General features: G+C 49.9%; 3 protein-coding genes across 3 annotated transcripts; 2 read left to right on the forward strand and 1 right to left on the reverse strand.

Annotated features, from left to right (window-relative positions):
- The first annotated feature begins 6,264 nt into the window (after positions 1 to 6,264).
- LOC118506866 (U11/U12 small nuclear ribonucleoprotein 35 kDa protein-like) lies at positions 6,265 to 7,228 on the forward strand. The gene is made up of 2 exons (XM_036044602.1): positions 6,265 to 6,630; positions 6,691 to 7,228. Exons 1-2 carry the CDS (start codon positions 6,409 to 6,411, stop codon positions 7,114 to 7,116), a joined length of 648 nt encoding a protein of 215 aa, XP_035900495.1. The 5' UTR covers positions 6,265 to 6,408; the 3' UTR covers positions 7,117 to 7,228.
- On the reverse strand, positions 7,127 to 10,181 carry LOC118506864 (ATP-binding cassette sub-family F member 1). The gene is made up of 2 exons (XM_036044600.1): positions 7,956 to 10,181; positions 7,127 to 7,881 (listed from the first exon to the last, which is right to left on the reverse strand). The coding sequence occupies exons 1-2, from the start codon at positions 10,018 to 10,020 to the stop codon at positions 7,208 to 7,210; spliced, it is 2,739 nt and encodes a 912-aa protein (XP_035900493.1). The 5' UTR covers positions 10,021 to 10,181; the 3' UTR covers positions 7,127 to 7,207.
- A 288-nt stretch (positions 10,182 to 10,469) lies between these two features.
- LOC118504908 (ubiquitin carboxyl-terminal hydrolase 5) lies at positions 10,470 to 13,570 on the forward strand. Its single transcript, XM_036039976.1, has 3 exons — positions 10,470 to 11,832; positions 11,913 to 13,129; positions 13,198 to 13,570. Exons 1-3 carry the CDS (start codon positions 10,691 to 10,693, stop codon positions 13,368 to 13,370), a joined length of 2,532 nt encoding a protein of 843 aa, XP_035895869.1. The 5' UTR covers positions 10,470 to 10,690; the 3' UTR covers positions 13,371 to 13,570.
- Positions 13,571 to 13,612: the final 42 nt, after the last annotated feature.

A 13,612-nucleotide genomic window follows, 5' to 3' on the forward strand; every position in this document is an offset into this window, starting at 1 on the left:
TTTTCAACTTAGAAAGACAATATTTGACCATTTTTATCGTTCATGGGAATTTTCTAGTAAAAAAAAACACATGTCCACTTGTATACAAGAATACGCGACGCGAGAAAGCAACAATAGAATGTTTGTTGTGAATGTTTGTAGAATGTTTGAATGTTTGTTGTTTGTTGTTTTGCATCGCGTCGATTTGATTTAAAACTTATGGACGACAGGGTGACGTCAATTTTTGACAGTTTTTTTAGTAAAATAACAAAATATTTCAAATGCCTTTAAGCTGAAAATCGTGACTGTTCTTGCTGATTAGAATCGATGCCATCGTGATTCATTCATGCACTTGATTAGCTTTTTGTTCTATGCCGAACCCGCTATTAATCCCGACCACGTCGATCCGTTCGCACGCGTCCTCACCGAAACCACTTTGATGAACGGCTGAAGTACCCACGGCTGGTCCCGCCATAGAACACTGTCAAAGGCCTTCCGCCATGCCACTTGCAATCCTTGCTTGCGCAACGTGTACTACACAGCTGAACGTAATATCCCAAGCGAACATCGCCCAGTTCACCAGCCAGTCGGCGGTGTATCGGTAGGGCGGCTTCTTATTTGCCCCTTGAAACGTGATTATTTACTACCAACAGAACTGGGTAAACAGACCGCCTGTTTTGCGAAATGACGGTTAAAGCAGCCGTACGTACAACAGAAGAGCGCCGGACATAAACAATAAAACAGCGAAAGAAATGTTACGAAAACAGCATCACAGCATTCACGGGGTTGGAAAACAATCGATTAGCCATGTACACAGGACAAACGGAAGCATAGCACCGTGCAGCCACTTAACTGCCGCAGCCAGTTGAAGTAGTGGTGTAGTACACGCTACTGCATGTAGAATTATTTATTCTCAACATTCCAAATGGTTCTGCGGCTCATCTCGGACGATATCCGGAGTTCGGTGGATCCCATCACGCGTCCAGCGGCCCCTAACAAGCATCACTGTCAAGGTTAATTGCTCCCGGCAACTACACGGGGCCCACATAGTTACACAATGACATCTTTCATCACGATCAATCAACTATCTTCCACCTGTCGAACGGGTGGTCGCCTCTCGGTAGCATCTGATTTATTTCCTACCTCTACCGATTATGGCTTCTAATTGGCGACCCTTCCACCCTATAAAGCGCCTTCTTATCCAGCGAAGGGAACACAAAAACTCCCGGATCGTTATCGGCGATACGTATCAAAACACTATGTCCGCAAGATTTACGACTCTGGGACAAATCGGGGCCGTCCCAGGCCCCCGCTTACCGTCACGCCCGTCACCAGCTGGTATCAAGCGACAATTTCTTGGGTCAATTGGATGGCAGTGTGCCGAAAACGACCTTGCGCAAATACAGCTCATTAGGCGTTTAGCTATCAGCCGACTCAGGCTTATCTTGGGCGAGGTACTCCAAATTCAAACTCGAACCTCCGTTTGCCAAACCGGGTCATGATCATGCTGATGCGGATTAGAAGCGTATCGCCATTGCACGCACTGGATCATGGATGCGCTCGATAGAATCTTAAGCACTAAACATCCACCCTTTACTAGCGTCTGGGTCACGTTGAATTGAAAAGCAAACATTTTCTATACGTCAGAGCTGACGTTAGTGATCGGTGTGTAGTACTGGTGAGGTGGGCTGTTTCATTGGTTTACTACGAGTTGTAAACCATCATCGAGGTCTTGTCTCGTGGTTTGGTCAGTAAAAACTCAATTTTGCATTTCATTTCCGGGCGAACTAGTGAATCTTTACCTAGCGCAAACTTAAGACGTCACCTCTCGACTGTCTGTCTGTCGCGGGGCACAATAAGCAGTTTTCCCCTTTCTTTACTACGCGCTCAAACAATCCTGAGAGTGAGAAGCGAATTGCACCAGATTGGTGCTAATAAAAATCTCCAATCCAATCTCCAACGGCACTTGTCACGTGATTATCTGAGACATTCTGGAACCCGGGTATCGCGTCCACTTTGATGTTTCCTCACCTCATCCCATTGCCTAATCTCATCGAATATTGTTGGCCACGTTTTACGTTACGTGCGCACGTTCCCGCACCTGCAGATGGCAATTGTGATCTGCCGTACATGCTAATGATGCGACACATTGTGAATGGGCTTTCCCTTTGCGCTACCCAGACGTGCGGTGGTTTATTGCCAGTGATGGCCATGCGAGAACTACAATCGACATGTACCGAAGATGATCCAGCGTTATCATCGTACGACGCACGAATTATAAGCGTACGACCAATGTCATAAACTGAGCTCCAGACGTTTTGGTGATAACTTCGTCGTCTCAAACGACAAATTAGCTTCGTCAAAGCAGTAAACCAGGCACGTGCTTCGGCAGATGCAGAAACACAGATCGCGCCCGTCAAATGTCTAAACACCCGGAGTGACACTTCAAAAGGATGGTGTTGGCACAGACCAACAATAGTGATATACCAAAAAGGTCTTGTCTGGCGCACGTCTCATAAAAGTGAAAGACGGGTTGTCTACTACATGTCATTAGATTGTGCAAGACACTTCACGCTCAATGTCACTTAGCGGGACCGTGGGGGAATTCAAAATGATCCCTATCAAGCTTATTTTCTTTCACGTCTCCACTAAGTCTATTCCAAATTTCTCTTGGAGGACTCATCCACGTTACTAAATTATCCTGTTTACAGCAAAACGGCGCGATAAGTACAATGTCTCGACGTGCAGCATCTTTATCGCGTAATAGTCTACAGTCTACAAATTCCTTGAATTATCTCGCCCAGACGACATCTTCCTCCTTTCAGATGCATGTCAAGTCTTTTATTTTCGGAGCGTCGCTTCGATCTGTCAAGCGAGTAGTTGCCACGTCATGACACGAAGGTAAACTGTTAGAGCGGAAAATCAATCACAGGATACGCAGAGTTCCTGCTGTCAACCTGCGACGTCAACTAATCAATCATCCGGGGATACATGCCCGTCAATTGCCCGGGATTAGCGGGAGGTCCATCCATTCTCCAAAAAAACCGTTCTCCGCTATAAATCTTCCTGCAGTCGTGCGAGAAGCTTCCTTCCCAGCCAATATATATAAGATTGCTGCTCGAGCGCTCCTCGCGGTGCAGCCTCGTGCCAACTCCTGCCATGCTCCCGCCCGGTCCGGCACGTCTCGCGACAGCGAACAATGAGGCACTAAAGCGCTGATACATTAATTGATTTACAATCCTTCAGAGTCATAATTACTTCCACCCCCATCTGTGTGTCGTTAGTGTGAGCATGGTTCTGCCTCCATTACGCACGTGTAATTCAATTACAAATTATTACGCCTAACGATTACGCTCTCATCTTGCGCTGGTACCATATAGATAAGTGATCGCGATGAAAAGGAAGGCACCAGGAAGATATCTCTACCTTCGGCGCTCTAGTACGGCGCTCACCCCTATACCGGGAGTATCTGATACTATTCTTAGCCTTAGCTTTCTGGCGCTGGTTCTTCTTCAGGGCACACAATGTATTGGTTAAGGAGGTCCACAAGCGAAACCTGCCCGCTGATAAGCAAAAGGCCAGCGAGCAGGAGGAACGTTGAGGTGAGATCAGAAGACACGCCTATCGTTCCCTCGGCCGATGGCTTCATCCCAGTGGACTTCACGTGATGAGCGTGCTTTCCATCACGAGCCAACGCGGTGGTCTACCGCAAACCCGTGTGCCGGCCACCATCACAAGCCGGCCAATGCTCAGTGCCGGGGCACGAGGTACTTTTTGTTTGTTGTCAATCACGGAAGCCGATTGCGATGCTCCCACAACAAGCCACTCGATCGGAACGGTACCTTCGATACCTGCCACGCTAGCCCAAACAACCGCGTTGCCGCGTGTGATCATAATCGCACACCCTCTTTTATCTGCGGAAGGCTTCAGCAGCGTATGTAGCAGAGTCATCCCTTAGCTCGTGGTTGATAGGTGCCGTCTTCGTCATTATTGGCAATTCTCAAAACGCGCAGGCGGGCGCAGTTTGCACTTTGCCAAGATAACACCCGAGATCTGCTTCTCCGTCGTCAAACGCCTGCCCAGGGACAGATAACGACGGAGGACGGATGACCTTGCTGTTATTGGGCTGCGCATCAAGATGTGTCAGGGGCCGGCCGAGAGCCTTGGATTGCAATTTTTTTCAATGCTTCCGGCTGCGGAGCTCAGTGTTTTGGGTTCGCTTGGCAAGGTTACTACGCCATTTTGGGACGAATATTTTAGTGCTGGAGTGACGAGAGCCTAAAGATAGCGTTTAGTGATTTTCGTCTACTAAAGGGGTGATCATCAGGGCAGCTCAGTGGCATAGTGATCCGATCAAATGCTATCCGAAACGCCCAAAATGACAGACCTAGCACTCCTATGGCAAACATGGACAGGAAGAAAGATGCGCATACTTAGTGCAAAAGCCTTCCAACACTAGGTCAGACCTTAACTAGCTATATCTTTATGAGTCCTGGTGCGGACTCTGAAGATATCAAAAGAATAATTCAGGTACCATAAACTCTAAACATTGTGGAGTCCAAGGTTCTCCCATCATCTCAGTACAAAGTATAGAGAGCAGATTTTGGCCCCACTATTGCTCCTCCAGTAAGGTACAAGAAATTTGAGGCCTGAACTATCTTAAGCTACATTCGTGGCCTATCAAAATCGAAACGTTCATCTGGAAACTTCACCTAACCTGGTTATCGTTGTACGGATTACAATGAACAGCTTTCATCCTCCATTTCTATTATCTGACTAAGCGCTAAAGTGATGGAATTTCTACCATCTGTTTAAAGAGAAGCAAGCGATCAATCGATTCGATTGCGTCAATAAGATAAATATTAATCTTGTTTACTTTTGCACAGTGTAAGTCCCGAGTAAAGAATGACTGAATAAAACAGAATGATCTACAATTCTATCCCGAATGCATTTTTTCTTCTTTGCTACTCCCGGCATTCTGTTGATCAGGTGTTGAGGCGACAGCAGCAGACCTGTGGAACTTTTAAGTGCTAGATCGCTTTACGTACAAATTGATTCTACTCATCCAAGCCATCTGAACAGCTCACGAGATTACTTCTTGAGCAAACATCGTATCGCGTCTGTTTTCCTTTTAGCTTTATCAATAAGATAACATTCGTCGCAGCACGTTAGACGCGTAACCGTCTGCTTCGGCTGGCGTATGATGAATAATGCTCCCCCAACAATGTCATTATACTATGCACATACACAAAAATGCCGCTCCATCTAATGACTATTTGTACTGAATCTTGTCCACCCTTACAGTACACGTGTACCTGTTGTCAGACGAACAACTGTGCTCATTCATATGCATCGTTTCGCGTCAATGAACGCTGAAAGATATTGGATTACCATAATAGAGTAAATTTCGATTAGCATCCATATGATCGAACCTCGGATCAGTCGACAACAATCGTTTGAAAGGGGATCAATCACGAGTTACCCGTTTGCACGAGCAGCGCACGTGTAAGCGCTGTGCCCTGGAAACAGATGCAATGAATCAGTGCTCTCATATTGATTCATTAATTAAATTATTGCACCCGTGGTAAGCGGTTTTTAAGGACGTCATGGCACAACATTAGCATACAACAGCAGGTAAATCAAATCAACAATTTGTAGCAGTATTCAGTCAGGATGATCAGGATGGTTGTTGAAACAACAAGTGCAGAATTTCCCTCGTTATTGCTCTTGAGATTTTAAAAACTAATTAAAATGTATCAAATAAAAAGAAATGGGAGGTCAGATTGCCAAGGCATAACCAACAATGTTCTTTATACGGTAGTACCAGGGATCATTCCCCATTCGGACCGTTCTCTCCTAGTGAGGAGAGCCCATTAAACTGCAGGTGATACCATTAAGACTAGTAAAACATTATACGCTCGGCATGTCGTCCCAGTCGTTAAGAATTAAAAATAAGCGGGGTAGTCAGGAGATTAGCAGCGTTGATCTTCACACGACCGAACCGATATCAAATCCCTTCTCCATACAGGACTTCCATTACTTCAAGTCAAAGAAACCAATAATGGTTGGTGCAAGACCTCCTCAGGTTTTAAAGCCAAAGGAGAATAAGAAAAGTTTAAATAAGCTAAATTGCGTTAGAAAAGAGCACTAGACATCTTTGCGTATTTTTTCAAAATTTACTAAAAACACTCCATATGACCAGCTCAGCACATACAGTGCGTAAACAACGCCACTCACGCAAGGCACTCACAGGAAAGTGAGTGTCACATTTGGCGCCATCCGTTGCTGTCAAATGCTTACAAACCGTGCCATACAAAATGTAAACAAACAACGCTTGGAAGGATAAAAATGATTCCAAATAAAGAATTTTGTGCGGTTTTACTCATGTGAGAGCAATTAGTTGAGGAAAATGTGCTACTTACCACGAGGATGAGCTCCAACGAAGATTCTCCCAAAACGAAGCGCTGGTCAAAGTATGTGCGTGATGTCTACGACCCAGTACAGGTCGGATCGATCGATGGGACGGACCAGGTGCCTCACGACCGGGCTCTGGTGCGTGCCATGAATTCCAACTACCGGCCAAATCGCAAGGTGAAAGGTAATCCGATGCACACGATCTTCATCGGTCGATTGGCACATTCCGTCACGGAGGTACGTTCGCTGCACATTCTTTCCAGTTCTCTTTTTAATCGCTGCTTTCGTTAATTGCAGGAACAGTTACGCGGTAAGTTTGCACCCTTCGGCACAATCGTTCACACACGGTTAGTCACCGACATGCTTACCGGACTGCCCCGAGGATACGCGTTCATTGAATACAGCACGCGAGACGAAGCGCTGCGAGCCATCGACCGTATGCACGGCGTCAGTATCGACGGCAAGGAGATCCTCGTCGACGAGGAATGGGAACGCCGGCTGGAAGGTTGGAAACCGCGCCGCCTGGGTGGCGGTTTCGGAGGGAGAAAGAAATCGCAGCAGCTCCGATTCGGTTGCAAGGTGCAACCGTTCCGAAGGCCTATTCTTGAGTCGTCTAGCACCGTCGTTGGCGGTGTTTCGAGCGTGAGCGAATGGAACCGTCGGGTGCGTCATCGAAAAGAAGGATCACGGCCCACCAACAGGGACGATAATGATGGAGAATGACAAATGACGCTTGCCGGAAAAATAATGACTGTATGTAAGTTTTAATAGCAATAAAATAACCAGCGGACAACCGAACAAAAAATGCGTGCTCTCACTGCAGCACGGCCGCATTTGCCGATATACTAGGATTGTTAATGACCTCGCCCAAGCTGTCCAGCACCTCCTTCCGGTAGTCGTCAAAGTCTCCGTCCACCTCGTTAATGGTCTGCTCCTCGATCACGAACAGCGTACACTCCGTCTCGCGGATTAACCGCTCGTCGTGCGACACAATGATCACACCGCCCTTGTACTCGTTGATCGCATCCGCCAGCGCATCGATCGATTCAATGTCCAGGTTGTTGGTCGGTTCATCGAGAATCAGCACGTCGGGTGCATTGAGGCACAGCTCGGCCAGCGCCACACGCGCCTTCTGTCCACCGGACAGATCCTTCATCTTGATCGTGTGCGCATGGCTCGCGAGCCCGAACGTTCCGAGCTGCTTGCGGGCCTTTTCGTACGGGAGATTGAACAAACGCTGCAGATACTCGGACGGTGTCTCTTCCGCCGTCAGATGCTCGCCCGAATGCTGATCGAACCGGCCGATGCGAAGCCGATGGTTGCGCTTTGCCTCACCCTTAACCGGGTCCAGCTCACCAACAAGCAGCTTCAAGAAGGTAGATTTGCCCACACCGTTCGGACCGACAATGGCTACGCGGCTGCTCAGATCGATACCGAAATCCGCCCCAACAAACAGTGGCTTCTGGTTCGGGAAGTTGAAATGGCAATCTGGAAGAAGAAACGAATGGACATCAATGGAATGGACATAAAACTTGGCAAACTCCCCTTATAACTCCACTTACTGTGCAATCCAAGAATCGGAGGCTGCAACGGTGGCGGATCAGGAAAGCTAAACTTCACAATGTACTCCTTCGGCTTCGACAGCAACTCGACCGGTCCCTCATCATCCTCACCCGGCTTCTGGTTCTTCGTGCGGCCCTTTTCCTGCTTGCGGGTCAGATTTTCCTTCTGCTTCTTCTCGGCCGCCTTCTTCGACTGTCCGTGCGCCTTCATGTCCTTTATCCGTCGTTCCTGCTTCTCGTACTCCTTGATCATTTCCTTCCGCTTTTGGACGTACATTTTCTTAAACATCGTATAGTTGCCCTTGTAGTAGTAAAGCTTCTTGTTGTCCAGATGGATGATCTCGTTGCAGACGTTGTCGAGGAAGGACTGGTCGTGAGATACGATGAGTAGCGTCTTCTTCCATCCCTGCAGATAATTGTCCAGCCAGATGACGGCGTTCAGATCGAGATGGTTCGTCGGTTCGTCGAGCAGCAGCAGCGTCGGTTCGATAAAGAGCGCCCGCGCGAGGGAAACACGCATACGCCACCCGCCGGAAAAGGCGTTCGTAGGCCGATTCTGCATCTCGCGCGAAAATCCTAAACCGGCCAGAATGCGTCGAGCGCGTGGTTCCGCCGAATCGGCACCGATAGCCTTCAGCTCGTTGTAAACCTCCTGCAGCTTATCCTGCAGTTCGATCTTTCCCGATTCCACAGCTTCCTCCAGCTCTTTACATTCCTTCAAGAGCGCCGTCCGCTTCACGTCCGCCTTCAGCACCGTTTCCACCGCGGACGTCTCGTCCGCCACGACCTCCTGCTCGCACAGCAGCACATCGATGTTGGGCGGAATGGCAAAGGCACGATTAGCAATGTGGCGCAAAAGCGTCGTCTTGCCGTGCCCGTTCGGTCCAACCAGCCCGTAATGGCGACCGTTCGCGATCAGCAAATTCGCGTTCACGAACAGATCGTTACCCTTGGCCGAGATGGTAAAGTTTTCGATCTTGATGTCCACCGCATGCTCCATGTGCTTGCTTTGGTTGCCCGTTTTAAGCGCTTGTGACATCGTAAAGTTACTGTCCAGATCCGAATGTCCTTGGCCACCTTTACGAAGCATGGCCTCCTGCTGCTTCTCAAACTCTTGTTGCTTTTTCAGCTTTTTCTTTTCCTTGTGCGTTAGTTTCTTCTCCTTTTCGCCGGTACCATCGTCCTCACCGTCATCGCCACCACCATCCTCGAGCTTTAGCTCATCCGCAACCTTGTCGGCAATCTCAGCCACTTCCGGATCTTCCGCTTCCTCTACTTCCGGTTCGGGAACTTTCACCTTTTCCTGTTTGACCGGTTTTTCTTCCTTTTTCTTTTCCGGTTCCGGTGGCGTAACTGGCGTTGGTTCCGGCTGCTTCACCACTTTCGGTTCCTCCTTTGGCTTCTCCGCCACTTGCTTGGGTGGTTCCTTCTTTACCACCGGTTCAGGATCCGATTCGTCTTCCTCCTCTTCACTTTCCTCCTCCGATTCCTCTACCACCACTGCCTTTTTGGCCGCTTTTTTCGGTTGCTTTTTCTTGGCCGACTTTTTGCTCACCATCACAACTTCCTCCTCGTCGTCATCGTCCTCATCATCATCCGAACCACCGGCAAGCAGATCGATCTCCTTCTCCTCCTTATCCGACCAATCGTCATCCTTCTTGCCCTTGCCTTTTCCCTTGGCGGCCGATTTCTTCGCTTCCTTCTTGCCACCTTGTTTGGCCGGCGCAGGTTCCTTCACCTGCTGCTCCTGTGCAGCAGCACCCTTCTTCGGCTGTCCCTCATCCTCACTCCAATCGTCACCGTTGCCCCGCTTGCCTTTCTTGCCCTTCTTACCACCACACGGGGCTGCTGCTGCTGCTGCTGCTGCTGCCGGGGTTGCCTTCTTCCCACTCCGACCCGCTGGCGCACCAACGTCCTCGTCGGAATCCACGTTGTCAACTTTGCCCCCCTTCTTTTTACCGGACTTCCCGGACGATGACGGTCCGGACACGATCGACGACTGCTCGGACTGATCGTCATCCTCCCAATCCTGGTTCTTTTTGTTGCCCTTCTTTTTCGGTGGCATTTCGATTGCTCTTTTTCACACCTGTCCTGGCACCGGCGGGCTGATGAAGAAACGGCCAACGGCAACTGTTTTTTGGCAGCAATTCACGCAGCTAGAACGGAGAGATGGTGCAATCCGGTTTGGGTGCAAGAAAACGCAACGTGCGATTGTTTTCTTCTTTTTTTTCGGTTGTTTTTGCTGTCTTCTCCCGTCAGTTCATGAAAACAGATGGCCAGCTGTCAGTTGATTTGACAGTTGATTTCAAATTAATTTTTAAGCGCTATTTTATTTTATTATGCATTTTGTTTAGCTTTTCCTTATTCAATTCACTTAACTGTTAGTTTCATCATTAATTCTAAAGCTATTGCAGCTAGTATAAATAATGCCTCAACTGCTCGCTCAACGAACCACAACGATCCAACATGGCGGACCGCATTCAACTGCCTGTCAACTGCTCAATGGTCCAACCTTCTCAAACCGCAACCAACGCTGTCAAGCGAATGCGAACGAATCTTCGCTATTATTTTCGTGATTCTGCAGAAAAACCGACAGACAATTGGAAAACAAGCGGCTAATTTTTGGAGGCAAAATTCGGCAGTGCTTTACTAATTGGTTCTTCCCGTGAAAACTGCGATCGTTGTAGCTTTGAACAGACAGCAAGAGCACGAGCACGAGCACAACTCTCCCAACCATGGACACGCTTCGCAAATATCTAAACCAGGTTAAAGTGCCGTGCGCCAGCGATAACGTCTACAAGGAGGAATGCGTATACACGTTTGACAATCCAGAATCGGACACCGGCTTGTACGTGAGTCTGGTCAGCTTCCTCGGTTTTGGAGAGCAGCACGTCCGAGCATACGCCGAGCGGACCGGGAACCGAGTCTTTCTCCATCTGAAGCGCGATAAAATCGAGGTTGCGGAACCCGCGGCGGCATCGACGGAAGGTGGCACCGGTGGTGGTGCGGATGGTCCGGAGAAAAAAATCACCCGACTGGCGATTGGAGTTGAGGGTGGCTATACCGGGGCGGAGAACAAGAAGTACGAGTACAAAGAACACTTCCAGGTGGTCGTGTTTGATGATCCGGTCGTACGGTTGGACTACCCGAACGTGGACCTACCGTTGCAGGTGCAGAATGCGGTTGAGGCGGTGCAGAAAGCGGAAGCTGCATCGGTAAAGCGCGAGCGGGAACAGCTGGCGGGGACGTGGGACGGTGAAATACGCCAAGTGTCTACGCATGCGGCCGATTTGTTGCAGTTGGAAAATGGCAAGAAGATTCCGCCGACCGGGTGGAAGTGTGAAAAATGCGACCTCACGAACAACCTTTGGCTGAACCTGACGGACGGTTCGATCATGTGTGGACGCAAATTCTTCGACGGTTCCGGTGGTAACGATCACGCCGTGAATCATTACAAGGAAACAAACTACCCGTTGGCGGTGAAGCTCGGTACGATTACGGCCGACGGCAAGGGCGACGTCTACAGCTACAGCGAGGACGACATGGTGGAGGATCCGCATCTGGTGAAGCATTTGGCGCACTGGGGCATCAATGTGGGTCAGCTGGAGAAGACGGAAAAGTCGATGATTGAGCTGGAACTGGATCTCAACCAGCGAATCGGCGAATGGGGCATCCTTTGTGAGAGTGGCAGCCAGCTGAAACCGATCGCCGGCCCAGGATACACCGGGATGAAGAATCTGGGCAACACGTGCTATCTGAACAGCGTGATGCAGGTGCTGTTTACCATTCCGGACTTTGTGCGCCGGTTTGTCGATGGTTCGAAGACCATTTTCGACAGCTTTCCGTCAGATCCGGCCAACGATTTCAATGTGCAAATGTAAGGCAACACACGGGAACGGCTGTACAACGAAAATGGAGCTTTATTAACCACACTTTTCTCCTGTTCTGTATCCCCAGGGCTAAGCTAGGCACCGGACTGTGCAGTGGACGGTACAGCGTGTTGTCGGAGAACAGCCTCGACGCTGCCGACTCAAGCGGTGGCATCGCACCCACCATGTTCAAGGCCCTGATCGGCCAGGGCCATCCCGATTTCTCCACCAAACAGCAGCAGGACGCTCAGGAGTTCTTCCTCCACATTGTGAGCACGCTCGAGAAGCACAGCCGTCACCAGGCGAATCCGGCCGAAGCTCTTCGGTTCTGCATCGAGGACCGGGTCGAATGTTGCTCCAGCGGCAAGGTTATGTACAACCGGCGTGACGAATGGTGCCTCCCGCTCCAGATTCCCCTCCAGAAAGCGACCAACCTCGACGAGGTTAAGCAGTACGAGGCAGAACGGGCCGCTGCCGAGCGCGAAGGACGTCGCCTCGATCCGGATGCACTAGTCCGGCCGAAAATAACGCTCGCCGCCTGTCTGGATACATTCGCCCAACCGGAACTGGTGGAACAGTTCTACAGCACGGCCATCAGTGCGAAAACGACGGCCAAAAAGACGACCAAGCTCGCGTCCATGCCCGACTACCTGCTGTTGCATTTGAAGAAGTTCACCCTGAAGGAAGACTGGACCTCGCTCAAGCTGGATGTTGCGATCGACATTCCGGAGGTGTTGGATCTTGAAACGCTGCGCGGTACCGGCAAGCAGCCGAACGAGGAAGAACTCCCGGACATTGCGGGTCGCGAACCGACCCCACCGCCCATGGATCCGGAAGTGCTGGATCAGCTGATCGGGATGGGTTTCCCGCCGGAAGCTTGCAAGCGTGCCATCTTCTTCACGAAGAACACCGGCATCGAACCTGCCACACAGTGGATGGTTGAGCATATTGCCGATTCGGACTTTGCCAGTCCGTTCGTACCGCCCGGCACGGGTGGAAAGAGTGGTTCGGGGGCTGGAGGAGCTGCTGCCGCCGCCGCCGCCTTCGTACCCGATCCGGTTGGGTTGGAGATGCTGATGGGGATGGGCTTCACGGACCGGCAAGCAACGAAAGCGCTAAAGGAAACCGGGAACAACACGGAACGGGCGGTTGATTGGATCTTTTCCCACACGGACGAGCTGGACAGCATGGCAATCGATGATGCGACTTCCGATAGCGTAGCCACAGCAGCGGCAGCTGCCGGTGGAAGCGACAGTGCAGCTGCCGGAAGCAAGCAGGGTGCTTCCTACCGTGACGGAACTGGCAGTAAGTACCGGAAGAGTCGGTTTTTACGTTTTGCATTGTTGACTAACTGAGGTAATAATTTCTTTTAGAATATAAACTAGTTGCATTCATTTCGCACATGGGCACATCGGCCCAGGTCGGCCATTACGTATGCCACATCCTCAAGGACGGCCAGTGGGTCATCTTTAACGATAACAAGGTGGCGATCTCGCAGAATCCACCCAAAGAGCTCGGCTACCTGTACCTCTATCAGCGAGTGTAAATCGTACACACAGCGACGAGCGGTAGACGAGAAGGAGTCGTAGGAATCGTTCGACTGCGTCATACAGTTTTCTCTCTTTTTTCATCTTGTGCGCTGCGTTTCGCTCTCGGAGTTCGGGGGGCCAGCCAGTAGCGCTGTGGACTGTGAACTAATCTAATAAATGATAATAAAACGGCATCGAATTAACTAAAGATACGATACAATGGTACGGTTGTTGAGGCTTGTTCTTTCAATATAATATA

Source organism: Anopheles stephensi, chromosome 2 (assembly GCF_013141755.1).
Source record: "Anopheles stephensi strain Indian chromosome 2, UCI_ANSTEP_V1.0, whole genome shotgun sequence".
NCBI classification, from domain to species: Eukaryota; Metazoa; Arthropoda; class Insecta; order Diptera; family Culicidae; genus Anopheles; species Anopheles stephensi.

Excerpts from the sequence above, each read along its gene's own strand:
- LOC118506866 (XM_036044602.1), top strand. The coding sequence starts at position 6,409 with ATGAGCTCCAACGAAGATTCTCCCAAAACGAAGCGCTGGTCAAAGTAT. Across the intron at positions 6,631-6,690 it reads TGGCACATTCCGTCACGGAG|GAACAGTTACGCGGTAAGTT; the intron begins GTACGTTCGCTG and ends CGTTAATTGCAG.
- LOC118506864 (XM_036044600.1), bottom strand. The coding sequence starts at position 10,020 with ATGCCACCGAAAAAGAAGGGCAACAAAAAGAACCAGGATTGGGAGGAT. Across the intron at positions 7,882-7,955 it reads TCCGATTCTTGGATTGCACA|ATTGCCATTTCAACTTCCCG; the intron begins GTAAGTGGAGTT and ends TTCTTCTTCCAG.
- LOC118504908 (XM_036039976.1), top strand. The coding sequence starts at position 10,691 with ATGGACACGCTTCGCAAATATCTAAACCAGGTTAAAGTGCCGTGCGCC. Across the intron at positions 11,833-11,912 it reads AACGATTTCAATGTGCAAAT|GGCTAAGCTAGGCACCGGAC; the intron begins GTAAGGCAACAC and ends CTGTATCCCCAG. Across the intron at positions 13,130-13,197 it reads CTACCGTGACGGAACTGGCA|AATATAAACTAGTTGCATTC; the intron begins GTAAGTACCGGA and ends AATTTCTTTTAG.